The sequence below is a fragment of the Girardinichthys multiradiatus genome, chromosome X (assembly GCF_021462225.1).
Source record: "Girardinichthys multiradiatus isolate DD_20200921_A chromosome X, DD_fGirMul_XY1, whole genome shotgun sequence".
NCBI classification, from domain to species: domain Eukaryota; kingdom Metazoa; phylum Chordata; class Actinopteri; order Cyprinodontiformes; family Goodeidae; genus Girardinichthys; species Girardinichthys multiradiatus.
This window is the reverse complement of record NC_061817.1, coordinates 39,248,921-39,262,448: the sequence shown is the minus strand read 5'-3', so window position 1 is coordinate 39,262,448 and position 13,528 is coordinate 39,248,921. Positions and strand designations below refer to the sequence as shown.

The window sequence follows — 13,528 nt, the reverse complement described above, 5'->3', positions numbered from 1 at the left end:
TTATTACTTTTGTTACCATTTTCTTTGTTTTATTTTATCTTGAGGACTTGATACTTCTTTATATTTTCCTATTTAAATTATGTTTGTAATATGCACTCTTTAGGAAAAAAATATTCTTTGGAATAAACAATGTCGCTATTGTTTATTTTTTACTTAGTTTCTCTTTCTTTAAAACGTAATTTTTTAATTTTACATCATTTTGTGTGTATTTGGAAAGTTTTGAAATGTAAATTTGAAACAATTTTAACAGAATTCCCTGTTGAACATATTTTTATTCATTACAAAAAGAATGAATTAAACTTCTTATTTTTCATATTATTATGTGTTCAAATGTTGAGAGCTGCTCTGGTTTTTAATTGGCTGGTTTAAGCGAGGTGAAAAACAGGAAATGAGCCACAAATCCGTATCTTCAGTGAGAATTTATATTATTACATAAATGGTCAGACTAAAATACAGACATAGGAAGATTTTCTTGAGACAGACACTTTGTGCGCAACTCTTATAATATCAGTATAACTCAGAGGCAGACAAGCAACAACTGGATGCTTGGAGTATTTACAGGTTCTAGGCGGAGGTTCAGCTGAGGTGTTCCTCAGCATCCCGCCGTCTCATTGGTCCATAAAGCTGTCTGTCACAGCTGCCTCTTTTCTCCATTGCCTCAGAGACTGTCAGGAAGAGCTGGACATTTGTCCTGAAGAGCTTTGTGCTGGAAGTTACAATCCAGTCAGACTCTGGATCTGTAGAGCTCATAAATATTCAGAGGGACAAACCTGGTTCCAGATCTGGTGATTCAGATCTAATACTATATCTGTGTACTCAGATGAAGATGTTTGAGGCATGAGGTGAGCATCTGGATCTGTGTTCTGTTTGCCAAATCTGCAGTCAAGTTCCTGCGAACAAACAAGACAGTTTTGGAAAGCTCAGGATTGTGCTGTTATGCTGTTCCAGCTGCTCCTGTCTCCATGTATCCTGGTTTTCCAAGAGGATATCTGGAGGTTTAACCCAGAGAACCATCAGGGATGATGAAGATTCCATCAGGAAGTGGGAATGTGTCAGAGTGCAAATCTCTCAAGAGTTATTTCCCCTGAAGAGCAGCTGTGTAAGCAGACTCTTATTTTGGCGGGGAGCATGCCTTTGTTACAGTGATGTGATATGTGAGGTCATCAGGGGTCAATGCGAAAGGACAGCAGCTTCTCTGAGTGCATGTTGTTAAGTGTCCGCAGGTCGGGTAGGCGCAGCAGCAGTTTGGTGAACCGCGGTGAGTCCATGTTGGGATGGTCGCTGTTAGGCCCGGTCGACTTGTTAACCAAACAGCGAAACGCTCGAATCAGGTTCTCCTGAAGATGTTCCACAGATGACAGGTTCTCGATCCCGGAGCGATCTGTGAAAGAACAACAAAGACAAACAACCGGAAGGAGTCACATGTTGGACGTTTAAAGAGTTCAGTTACATCTCTGGAACACTGAGCTCAATATTTTACATATTTTAAACCCAAGAGATCCAAACTTTCTCTCCTCAGATGGAATGAAACTCTTTGGGATGTTCAGGGCAACACGGAAACCACAAAGGTTCAAACTCAAACTAGAAACTGCTTGAACACCAGAGTGACTGTCTCCTGTAAAGTTTTACATCACTATGGACCGAGAGGGGGCTGAAAAATACACCTTCAAGCTGCACTGAAATCTGCAGCTGCCCTCATGGACAAGCCAAACATCCTCAGGAAAAGAGATTGATGTTCAAACAACACAAATATGGAGTTTATGGAGAAAAAATGACAAGACATTTGTTTGGAGGAGTCAATGCGAGGCTTTCGGACGTAAGGACCAACTCTCAAGCATGGTAGTGGCAGCATCGTACTGTGGGCTGTTGACTGCAAGTGATACTGGTGCTTTATAAGTAGTAAAGAAGAAGGACAACCTCCAAGTTCTTTGACTTCACCCCAAGTCAACAACTAAACGGTGGAAACTTGGGACAGAGTTGGGTGTTCCAGTAAACATTGATTCCAAAGACAGAATAACATCACCTATGTTAATGCTCACCTGCAGATACCAGAACCACGGCAGTGAACAGTCCCAGCTCCTCAGCGTTCAGCTTCAGTGAGGCCAGTTTTTGGCTGAAGTCAAACATGGCTGCCAACAAGTCATTCATCCCCATTGCTTGAAGCTCCTCCAAGGAATAGGTGGTGCCAGAGACAAAAGTCACAGTCTGTTCTATCATGTTGAACAATGACGAGAATCGCACCATCAGTACCTGGAGCAAGAGTCAAAGCCCAGTCAATAAAAGTTTAGGTGCCATTTTTGTCTAAATGAAACCAATTTTATGTAGAAAAAAACAGAACAGAGGTTCAGAGTGAGATGTTTGAATTAACTGTGTGGTTTATTCTGACTTCACCATGGACAGAGAAGGAGCTGAACAATAAAGAAGCTCCTGCTTCAAAAATACACCATAATATTGCAGCAAAACACAACAGAATGACTCCATTTACACCCCTACATTACCTCAGCTTCCAACTAATGGTGAAATCTGTAAATTCAGGAAACTGTTGAAACGTATTTCAACCTGGAGGCTAAGATTGTAGAGGTGGTCATGTGTATAACCTTTTTGCGAAGGGTCAATTTAAAAATATCCCAAAAATGTTGTTTGAATAGTCATTAATAGGGATCCTTTGGGCCGACAGTCCCATGTGTGCAGTGGATGTGTAACTTTTAAATTGTGAAGGTGTGATGAGAAATGAGGTGGCAGTTTTTAATCTTGATTCAAACTATTAACCTTTGGAAAAAATTAGTCATTAGGTTTTTGTCAGACAAAAATACTAACCAATAACAAGCAAAAAATGGCTAAAAGGACCCAATTGGTTCCCGGGGGTCAGCAAAGTCACATTTGTAATTTCAGTGTTTCCATGAGCTAGGCATGAGTCATTCACATTGAATAATTGCTAGTTTTGATCAACATGAATATACTTACAACAGGATAGTGGCTAAAATCTCGTCTTAATTAATAAATCAAATCATCGACTAGGCAAACATATGATCTAACTAGTTTTGTAAAGAGTGATGTAATGTTTGTTCAGGCCAGTTTCATAGCTAACATTAAACTAAGTTGGTTTTGCTAGTCTCATGAAGTATAGTAATTGGTTTTCAGCTAAAATTTTGTTTCCAACTTTTTTGTCAACTAGCTATAGCTAAGTAATAATGTTTATGCTAGCTTATCAGCTAACATCAAGCTAAGTTGGTTTTATTAGCCCAATGTAGCAACTAGCATTTCAGCTTAATTTATTAGCTATCTTGTTTGAAAAAAAATTTCTTTTGAATTAGATGAACTTATCAACTAACATTGTGTTATGACTGATGTAATATTTATTTAGGGCGAACTTATTAGCTAACCTAATTTTGTTTCATCAAAGGAGCTTTTGCTGCATTAATGTAGCCACTAAAATTTAGCATATGCTAGCAGTTAACTTTAAATTGTTTCAAATAATGTGAACGTTTTAGCCCAACTTATTAATAAACAGAATCTCTTTATAGCAAGCAAGATGTTTGATTAGGCTAACATGAGCAAGTAATATTTTGTTTTAGCTAAGCTGTTTTTGTTAGGTTAATGTAGGAGCCTATTATTTATCTTAGGTGTAGGTTTATTTCAAACATAAACACATTCACATTATTAACAAACTATATATTTACTTCTTCCATATTCGAAAAGGAGGTAGAAGTATAAATTTATAAATTCCAACCACAACAACCTCACTTGTCTTTAACATAATCTTGTTTTATTTTTTTAAAGCTTTATTTATAGCCTATTATTATTTACAGCAAACTTTAGGTTTTTGGTTGATATTGGTGCTAATTATCTAGTTTCTGCTCATATAGCAGTAAATACTTTGTTAGGATTTAAGAAGATGCTAGCAGTGCCATATTTATCAGTTCCTTTTATTCCTTTGGGGAAAAACAATCTGAAAAAAAAAACCCAACAGATTTAACCCTTTAAGACGCTATCTATGTCCGCTTTAAGGACAGAAACAAACTACAAAATGGAAACAGAATTTAAACTGAACCGACACTGAAGACATCATGACCCTGATATATGGATTAACATTTTACCTCGAAGGTGCCAGCTTTCAGCAGGGTGACCTGGTCGTTCTGGGACAGAGCACTGAATCCTGGGATATGTTTGGCGAACTCCACCACCTCCCTGACGGCGGGGGTGAAGGACAGCGAGAAGTCCTCCCAGATCTCCTGGGAGGTCTTTAAAGGGTCTGCATGAGGCTGCATGTTCATTGGACAAGCCTGCAAAAATAAAGTCTAGTTAGAAAAACTTTAGAAAACTGGTTGTGGTGGTTATCGTAGTCCTATCGGCAGACTGGATCTTACCAGAACAATTCCAGAACAATTCTTCAATGGACAGGTAGGCCTCTGAGTCGCATGACTCTCTCCTCCATTCAGATAACTGTGTGGCAAACGCCACCCCCTGTTGCTATGGTGATTTATGGTGCTGTGATCCTGCAGCAGGTAGCAGTCCTTGTTGGCGTTCTTTTCATTATTATTGTTGTTTTTGCTGTAGCCATTCGAATCGAAGCGATTATGACAGCGGTTAGACCAAAGCTCCGCCTCCCCATCATCGTGGTGGGCGTTGTTACTCTGCTGCTGCGGTGGAACATGGGGATTGGTCAGCTTGTCTTGTGCGTAAAGGAAGGTTTCACGGTGAGCGCGGGCAATGGCATTAATGGTGGAGTCAGTCCCAGGGCTGGGGGGTGGAGAGGAAGAGGAGGTGCTCCGACAAGAGAGAGGAGGAGGAGATGGATGGGAGGAAGAGGCAGGTGGTGCAGGTGAGGGGGAAGAAGGAGCGACTGGGAGGGCCGACGGCTGGGGTTGTGGAGCGATGGTCACACCCGGACATGGAAAGGGTGTGGAGGACGATGAGGAAGAGGACAGACTGGCGAGTTGAAAGTCGTTCTGCAGCTGGTTGTTAACCATGTTGTTCATGGCGCTCTGCATCTCAGCCAGCATCCTCTGCTTCTCCCGCTTCGGGATCCGGCCAAAACGAACAGCTGTGGACAGAAAAGAAAGGAGGAGCATCATAAGATGAGGCGGAGTTTGGAAACGACCTGGAAGTGCAAAACCTGAACTGTTCCACTGGTGGCCAGGTACACAGGTGTACTACTGGAAAGATACGTCAAACTATGTTAATGTTCATAGCTCCAAGTTCAGCTGGTTTCATAATTCTTGTCAAAAAGATCCTCCTCCCTTTATTGGTAATGTCTAGTGATGGATTTATGTGTCTTGCTCTTATGACTTTGTTTCATGTACTTAAGTGTTTTGATCTTGTAATTTTGTTTGACTCCTGTAAAGTGTCTTTGGTTTTTATAGAAAAGTGCTATACAAATAAAATGTGTTATTATTATTATTATCTACCAAATATCTGTCAGAAGGATAAATTCTTTCACTTCCTGTTGAGTGAAATTGGAGAGGTTTATCAGTCTCTCTGGAGATTAAAGAGAAGGCTAAAGTTCTGACACCCAACAGAACTACTAGTACAGAACAGGAAAAGACAAGTCCAGAATCAGCCTGTTGGCTCAATCATGGAGGTCAATTCTACTTTGATTAATGTGTTTGATTCACAGCTGTGAGTATGATTAAAAAACAGAAACATTTACGCAACCAAATGTGTCCTGGTTCGGACACAACTAAGAGAAAGCTTCTTGATGGTTCTAATCGTGTCTTGACCGAGTCAGAACTTAGGTGCCTTAGGAGCAGGCAGCTTCTCAGGAGGGAGGCATCATGAAGTTCTGATGAACCAATCAAAAGTGGACTTCTGGAAATGTTTGAGCCACATTGTGCAAGACAGCCAGTAAGAAAAATTGACAAATTTTTATTCCAGCAAATTCTTTAGACAAGAGACCCAAAACATCAACAATCGGTCCTAGTAGATAAAATTATCCTGACTTCCACTGTTTTCACTTCATTGTATTTGAAAATAAGATAATTTAAGAGAAATTGACAAAACATCCACCTAACAATCCAGCAGGGCCATTGTGAAGGACTTTGAAGGAAGCTGTTAAAGATCTGGCATGTTCTGTTCATCACACTCACCGTCTCGGCTCATGCCCACAGAAAGGCACTTCTTAAAGCGGCACTGCTGGCAGCGGTTCCTGTTGGTCCTCATGATGGTGCAGCTCTCACTCTTCAGACACTTCTTATACTGGATGTTTTGCTGGATGCTGCGGCGGAAGAAGCCCTGCAGGGGGCAACAGTGAGGACAACTGAGCTCAGAGTCAGAAGAGGAAACACAATGAGCTCTCCAATATGTCTGATGATCACATGATCACCATGTTGGGTTTGTGGGGGCTTCACCTCTCACCTTGCATCCTTCACAGGCGTGCACTCCATAATGGAAACCAGAGGCCACGTCCCCGCAGACCTTGCAGAGCAGCACCATGCCATTCAGCTCTGAAACACAACAAACAGGACCATCAGAAACACAGCAGACATCTTCGCCCTGCCCCTGTTTCTTTACATGTAGCTTCATTGAAGCCCACATCCAAAGAAACATTTAGAAAGCCTCAACAAGTCTGGATCAGAACTACTTTAAAAGATGAAAACAGTCACACACACATCACAGGAAGGTAAATAAGAAACGAGACCTGATCCAAGACTTTTGCACATATATTCATTGTTAAAACTTACTGTTCAAACTGGCCACAGACTTCCTGGACGAAGCTCTCTGAGAGATGCTGGTGCCATCGCTGCCATCGTCTCGGCCTTGAGGAGAACCTCCTGCTGAAGAGGAGGAGGTGGAGGACGAGCCGTCGTCTCCTGCAGAGCCTGAACTGGAGCTGCTGCTGAGGAAGGAGGGTAACAAAGAAGAGGAGGAGGAGAAGCAGGGGTTGAAGTTCTCGCTGTACATGGAGTCTGGACTTGCTCTGGAAGGAGAGCCTCCACATGAACCCACATAGGAGATCACACCTCCTGCTGGAAGAGAGAGGAGATTGTTAAAGGCTCCTGTTGGAACCGAGCTGCAGGATCTGGTCTCAGGTGACGGTACCACAGCAGATCAGATGTTTTATCTCTACAGCAATGTTTTTACTTGTCCTGTTCCTACCACAGATGTTTTATTAGGACTATGATAGAGCAACGCAAAGTAGATCGTACATGGGAAGTGGGAGGAAAATTATGCATGGATTTAAAACTTCTTACAAATAAAGTTTGAGAAATGTGAGACACATTTGTATTCAGACCTCTTCATTCTGATACCATAAATACAATCCAGTGCTACCAACTGCCTTCAGAAGAAACCTAATTATTCAGTAGCGTCCAGGTGTGTGTACTTCAGCATCTTAGCAACAATTAATTAGAGAAACAACCAACAGACCTATGGAGGAGCTGCAAAACTCCATAGCTCAGGTGGGAGAATCTGTCCACATTAGTTAGGAACTCAACAAATGTGACCTTCATGGAAGTGAGAAGATAAAAGCCACTGTTGAAAGAAAGCCGTAAAATCCATCTGAGTTTGTCGGGGACACAGCAAACATGTGGAAGACGCAGCTCTGCTCACAACCTGCACAGCATCCCGATCCCCACAGTGAAACATGGTGGAGGTAGCATCATGCTGTTTTCTCCAGCAGAGACAGAGAAGCTGGTTAGAGTTGATGGGAAGATGGATGGAGCAAAATGTACCTGTCAGAGTAAGGGCCTGAAACAAACGTCCTGATGTTTGAGTCTGCAGGGGGAGCAGATAAAATCATCAGCTACTGATAAGAACACATGAAGATGGTCTGATATCCAGTTAAAGTTTCCCAGAGATCCTAGGAATCTGTTTTCCCTGTCCAGATTTTCATCGTCGATGTCCACAGAGAGGAAGAACTGATGTGCTGGGATCGGGTCAGTGACCTCACACGGCTCTGCACGAGGTGGTGTAGCCATTTGTCGCCGAGGGGTGGGCTTGTGCTGGTTTTGTTGTCACCATGGGAACAAACCGACGTTGCTAAAGTCCCACACAAACAGACTTCCTAGGAAATTTGGGAATAGAAGGGGGAGGGGCTGCTTGCCTCCACCTTTCCTCACCCCTCCTTGTCTCTGACAGGATGGATGGATGAATGGGTGGATGCAGGATGGCTAAACTGGTTTAGGGTGAGCATCAGAAACAGACAGAGGAGCAGATGAAAGCAGAATATTTCCTGCTCCTCCTCCACACAGACAACAGGAGGTTTCCCCCTCTGATAAAACCAACTTGAGACAAGCAGGAAGTGATCTGTGAGATGTCTTCATCCATCTGCTGCCACGCAGACTTGCCAACCATCTAGCAGCATGACCCGAGTTTCAGGGAGGAGAGGGAGCTCCCACACAGCTGAAGAAGAAGCAGGGACTCTGCATCACTGCAGCCATGGAGAACAGGTGTGCCACATGTTCACGTGTCAGAGCAGCACGTGAATCTGTCTGAGTGACAAAAGGAGGATTCTCACATCAACATCGCCATGTGGAGCTCAGCATCGGTCAGGGTTAACTACCTGAGGCTGTTCTCATGGTGTTACTCCACATGCATGGTAAATATGATGATCATCGGAGCATGATGCATGTTTAAGGAAAGAACATTGATATTTTACTAGGAAGCAGACTGCTTCTTACATCTTTGTCTCTTTGTGGTAGTTTTGCATCTTCCTCATGAGAGATTTGCTTCTTTGTGGATGTTTTTAATCCAACTGTTGCCTCTCTTTGTGGTAGTAACGCCTCCCGCTGTGTGTTTTGCCTCTCAGTGAGGTTACTTCATGTCTTCCTCAGGCCTTATTTTTGAGGCTTTATGTAAAAACTGTATGATGTGTGTAAAAGAAGAAAGAAGAGAGGCGTGATCACGTCCTCCCTTCATTGACCATCTGGGCCACCAACACAAAGAGCAGCTGCCTGCCGGGTGCCCGTCTAATGTGGAACAATCAGAGGGGAAATGTGACCATAGAAATTGTTTTACATGAAGCAGAAGATGAATGGACGTTTTATAAAGTTTCACTGAGGTAAAACATCACAGAGAGGACACACAGCTCCAAAGGAGCCCCCTCCTCCTCCTCCTCGTGCTCTCTCTGTGGTTACACCTCCAGGCCACGTGCCTCCTCCGCACACACGTCCTCACAACGAGACTGGCTGAGGGGAGTCCCACCCACAGTCACGCCTCCTGTTCTCCCCGTGCTCACGCTCCCCACATCCTCCACCGCCCCCACACACACTCGTCAATGTGACCGTCCCACTGATGAGAAGTCCTGCCTTGCCTCCACCTTCAGCCAGACTGAGCAGCTGCTACGTGAGAAAGACACAGTCAAACACAAAGCGCTCCTTATTAGGACTTCCCACTAATTTATTTTCTAAGCTAATCTTCACATGATGCCAAGAGCTTTCATTCTAAATCTTTACTTCATGACTTTATGTCCCCATGAGGAGAACACATCCCAGTCGTGTCTCCATCTAAACAGGTCTGAGTCCCAGTAAGGCGGGGGTACTGCACTGCAGATCATCTTCGGGTTGTAATTGCTGATCCATGCAGCTAAAACACAGTGAGCTGTAGGTGGGAATCAGGCTGAGGAGCTCTGCTGCTCTGGTGGGTCTAGCTCTATGGTGGCTGTAAGGGTTCCTGGACCTTTTAGATGGTGGTTGGTTCTTTGTTGGTGTTTTGGTTGTTTTCTGTCCCTCTGTGGTCATTTTTCTCTATTTGTCTTGATTTTGTGTATGTACGTTTCCGTTTATGTTTGAACATTTATTTATATTAATAAAGAGACGTGAATGCAAAGTAAAAATGGAATAAAAGAGTTACTGTTGTCTGTCTCTGAATGGGCATTTAGCATCTTTTTGTAGTTTTGTTTCATTGTTACGGTTTATTTCTGGAAAAAAGTGTCGTGTCTCATTGTGGACATTATGTTCTTTCTGTAAGGTCATGCTGTATGTTCGCAGGCTAAAAGTCACACAGAAAAATGACCTAAACATGTGTGTCACATTTTACATTGGAAACACACCTGTGTGAAACAACCCAGCGGCTGCAGCTCATTGCTCGTTTCTTTTTACAGTAAAACACAAAACTCTCCTTCCTGATATAAAACATGTGATGTCTGATCTGCATGCTTATCAGGACACACAACACATCAGGGTCACTGAAAGGAGAGAACCAGAGCTCCCAGAATGCCTCGCCAGCAAACAGCCAATCAAAGAGCAGAACGGGGTATTTTTATTTTGGACAGAAACCAGAGGAACCTAAGACTTTGCATCAGATTAATATACTGACAGTAACCAAAGCAGAGACTTATGGTTAATGTAGTCAGTGAAATGTAATCAGTGGTTTATCAACCATTTATCTGTCGGACCAACAAGGCTTGTTATCTCGTAAGACATAAAATAAACAAGACAGGACAAGACCAAACGAGACAGGGACACAGCCTAAATGGGACAGGGACACAGCCTAACAAGACAGGGACACAGCCTAACAAGACAGGGACACAGCCTAACAAGACAGGACACAGCCTAACAAGTCAAGGACACAGCCTAACAAGACAGGGACAGAGCCTAACAAGACAGGGACAGAGCCTAACAAGACAGGGACACAGCCTAACAAGTCAGGGACACAGCCTAACAAGACAGGGACAGAGCCTAACAAGACAGGGACAGAGCCTAACAAGACAGGGACACAGCCTAACAAGACAGGGACACAGCCTAACAAGACAGGGACAGAGCCTAACAAGACAGGGACAGAGCCTAACAAGACAGGGACACAGCCTAAATGGGACAGGGACACAGCCTAACAAGACAGGGACACAGCCTAACAAGACAGGGACAGAGCCTAACAAGACAGGGACACAGCCTAACAAGACAGGGACACAGCCTAACAAGACAGGGACAGAGCCTAACAAGACAGGGACAGAGCCTAACAAGACAGGGACAGAGCCTAACAAGACAGGGACACAGCCTAACAAGACAGGGACAGAGCCTAACAAGACAGGGACACAGCCTAACAAGACAGGGACAGAGCCTAACAAGACAGGGACACAGCCTAACAAGACAGGGACAGAGCCTAACAAGACAGGGACACAGCCTAACAAGACAGGGACACAGCCTAACAAGACAGGGACACAGCCTAACAAGACAGGGACACAGCCTAACAAGTCAGGGACACAGCCTAACAAGACAGGGACAGCGCCTAACAAGACAGGGACACAGCCTAACAAGACACAAGCACAATAAAAAGAAAAATAATTAACTAAATATTACAGAAACAAATGAGACAGAAATAAATAAAACAAGACAGAAAGTAAAAGGCAGAAAACAAACAAAACGAGACATAAGCCTTTGTTTAAAGTCTTAAAGCCTTAAAGAGATGCTAACATATACAATGAAACTATCAGGATCAGTGAGAAAGGTTGATGAGACTGAGTCATCAGATTTCAACAACATGAGGTGGGCTAAGTAACAAGACCTCTCCCTGTTTCTCCATATTATACTGAATTTAGCAGAATTCCAGGGAATTAATTGCTGATCTGAGCTCAGATGAGCAGGATTAAAAGTCTGAGTGTGTGTGTGTGAGAGAGAGATACGGCTGAGATCACACAGTCACCCTTCCTGCTGCAAGTGAATCAGATTCAGTGACTTTGACTCTGCAGACTGTTGATTTAGCTCCCAGTCTGGATATTAATCAGAATAAAACTCCTCAGATGCTCCTCAGGCTTCATGACATTTACCTGCACCTGACAGTTTTGTGGTTGTTACCTGATTATTGATCCGCTCAAACGTCGCCGAGGAGCAGCAGGGGGAGGATTGTGTAATGACCTCAGTCCCTGCAGCAGCCAATCAGAAGCCGCGCAGCTCCGTAAAAACAAAGCGCACATGGCTCACTGCGCCGCTCCATGTGAACACACACCCGAACCCTCCACCAGAAACCGAAAAACCTGCTGTCACCTCGACCCACTTCCCGTAAACATGAGCGCATTCACGATGACGGTCCTCGTGACAGACTGGTCAACACGTGCACAAGCGGCACCAGGGCCAGCTGATGGACCCGAACTTAACAGAAACCTCTGTGTAGTCTATGTCCCTGCAGCTGGACTGAACTCCAGTTAAAATCTGACTGGACTGAACTCCAGCTGAGTTCTGGCCGCTTTTAAAAAACACTCTGAGCTCCGAACCAACACGTCACGCATTAAACACATTGTGCCCGACTGAAACCCCAGTGAACGAGGAGCCCAGAACCCGAATATTTACCTGAGTTGTTGTTGTTTGTGTCCATCAAGCCGAACCAGAGTCCAGTCACGCACACGCGCGCTCGGTACTAGTCCCGCACAGCTGCCGCCGTGTGAACATCCCAGGGAGAAGTTAAAGCGAAGAACCTCCGCAGGAAGAGTCTGGTTCTGCTGCGTTTCTCGGTCTCTCTGCGGCTGCTGCTCTCACTTCAAACCATCATCACGCGGCAAAAAACGGGACCACGTGACACACTTTTCCGCCCCTCCCTCTTGCACGTGGACAGCAGAAACGACTGCCTGTGTGCAGACAGAGGGGGGTTGTGGGAGGTGTAGTCTGTTTCTATTGACAGATTGCTGGTCCTCCCTGTTAGTGCAGCAGGTTCTGATTCTGCTGAATTTCCTGGATCCCTCAGGTTTTAGCTCTTAGATCTCCAAAAAACCACGCACACTCCCATTCACACCTAAGGGCAATTTAGAGAGACCAATTAACCCTACAATCATGTTTTCGGACTGTGGGAGGAAGCCGGAGTACCCGGAGAGAACCTACTCCTGGGTGGGGGTCCTTGGTTCAATCCCCGGGAGTTGAACCCAGGACCTTCTTGATGCAAGGCATCAACTTTTAGATTTGTCTATTGTAATTAAACTAAATAAATCATGTTTATTCTCATAGTCTCTTTTAATTTCCATACAACTCTTCATTATATTGTTCATACTTATTAAAGGTATTTGCTCCAGCATAAATTTTGTGTTAGATGCTACTGGGATACAACAATTTCCCTCTGCTCACCTGTTTGTCTAGTCTCGCTGTCAGCATCAGACAGTGATGCCGAAGGTGGAGCTGCAGCCGGTGGTGGTGTTAGGACCCCAAGACCCAGTCCAGAAAGGATGTCATTATTTTCATTTTATTATGTTTCATATCCTTTAGTTTGTTGTCACAGTTTAGTGTTAGCAGCTGAAATCCCACAAAGAATAACTTGAAACTATGTAAAAGGCATTTTATATTTTTGATGATGACAACAACGTGTGAAATATATATTTTAAAATAGCCTCTACTTGATCTGATTTCCACTATCTCCGTTTGTCAAAAGTTGTTCCCATTATGTGACAGTCTGTGTTCAATCACTAGGCATGTTTGCATCAGAATCAGAATCAGAATCAGAATCAGAAAAGCATGGACATAAATATCGGAATAAAAATGTAAACAATGATTGGGGCAAACCGACCTGACTGTGCATGTGGGCCTTATGTTGACGTGACGCATTTTCACCTTCAGTGGCAAAACTTGAGGGATGTTAATGTCCTCCCCTCTCTCATCCTGTAACACAGGAA

The 13,528-nt window shown here is 43.7% G+C and overlaps 1 protein-coding gene across 3 annotated transcripts; it reads right to left on the bottom strand.

Annotated features, from left to right (window-relative positions):
• Positions 1-845: 845 nt before the first annotated feature.
• LOC124862587 (nuclear receptor subfamily 1 group D member 1-like) lies at positions 846-12,450 on the bottom strand. Of its 3 annotated transcripts, none has more exons than XM_047356578.1 (8): positions 12,222-12,450; positions 6,681-6,965; positions 6,355-6,443; positions 6,087-6,231; positions 4,368-5,044; positions 4,098-4,283; positions 2,040-2,250; positions 846-1,381 (listed from the first exon to the last, which is right to left on the bottom strand). In XM_047356578.1, exons 1-8 carry the CDS (start codon positions 12,244-12,246, stop codon positions 1,164-1,166), a joined length of 1,836 nt encoding a protein of 611 aa, XP_047212534.1. In that variant the 5' UTR covers positions 12,247-12,450; the 3' UTR covers positions 846-1,163. The 3 variants fall into 3 exon arrangements, with proteins under 3 accessions (XP_047212534.1, XP_047212535.1, XP_047212536.1); XM_047356579.1 differs by having other exon boundaries at positions 6,681-6,962; XM_047356580.1 differs by lacking the exon at positions 12,222-12,450 and adding an exon at positions 11,730-11,872.
• Between the last annotated feature and the right edge of the window lie 1,078 nt (positions 12,451-13,528).

Excerpts from the sequence above, each read along its gene's own strand:
- LOC124862587 (XM_047356578.1), bottom strand. The coding sequence starts at position 12,246 with ATGGACACAAACAACAACAACTCAG. Across the intron at positions 6,232-6,354 it reads ACGCCTGTGAAGGATGCAAG|GGCTTCTTCCGCCGCAGCAT; the intron begins GTGAGAGGTGAA and ends TGCCCCCTGCAG. Across the intron at positions 1,382-2,039 it reads CGTGGTTCTGGTATCTGCAG|ATCGCTCCGGGATCGAGAAC; the intron begins GTGAGCATTAAC and ends GTTCTTTCACAG.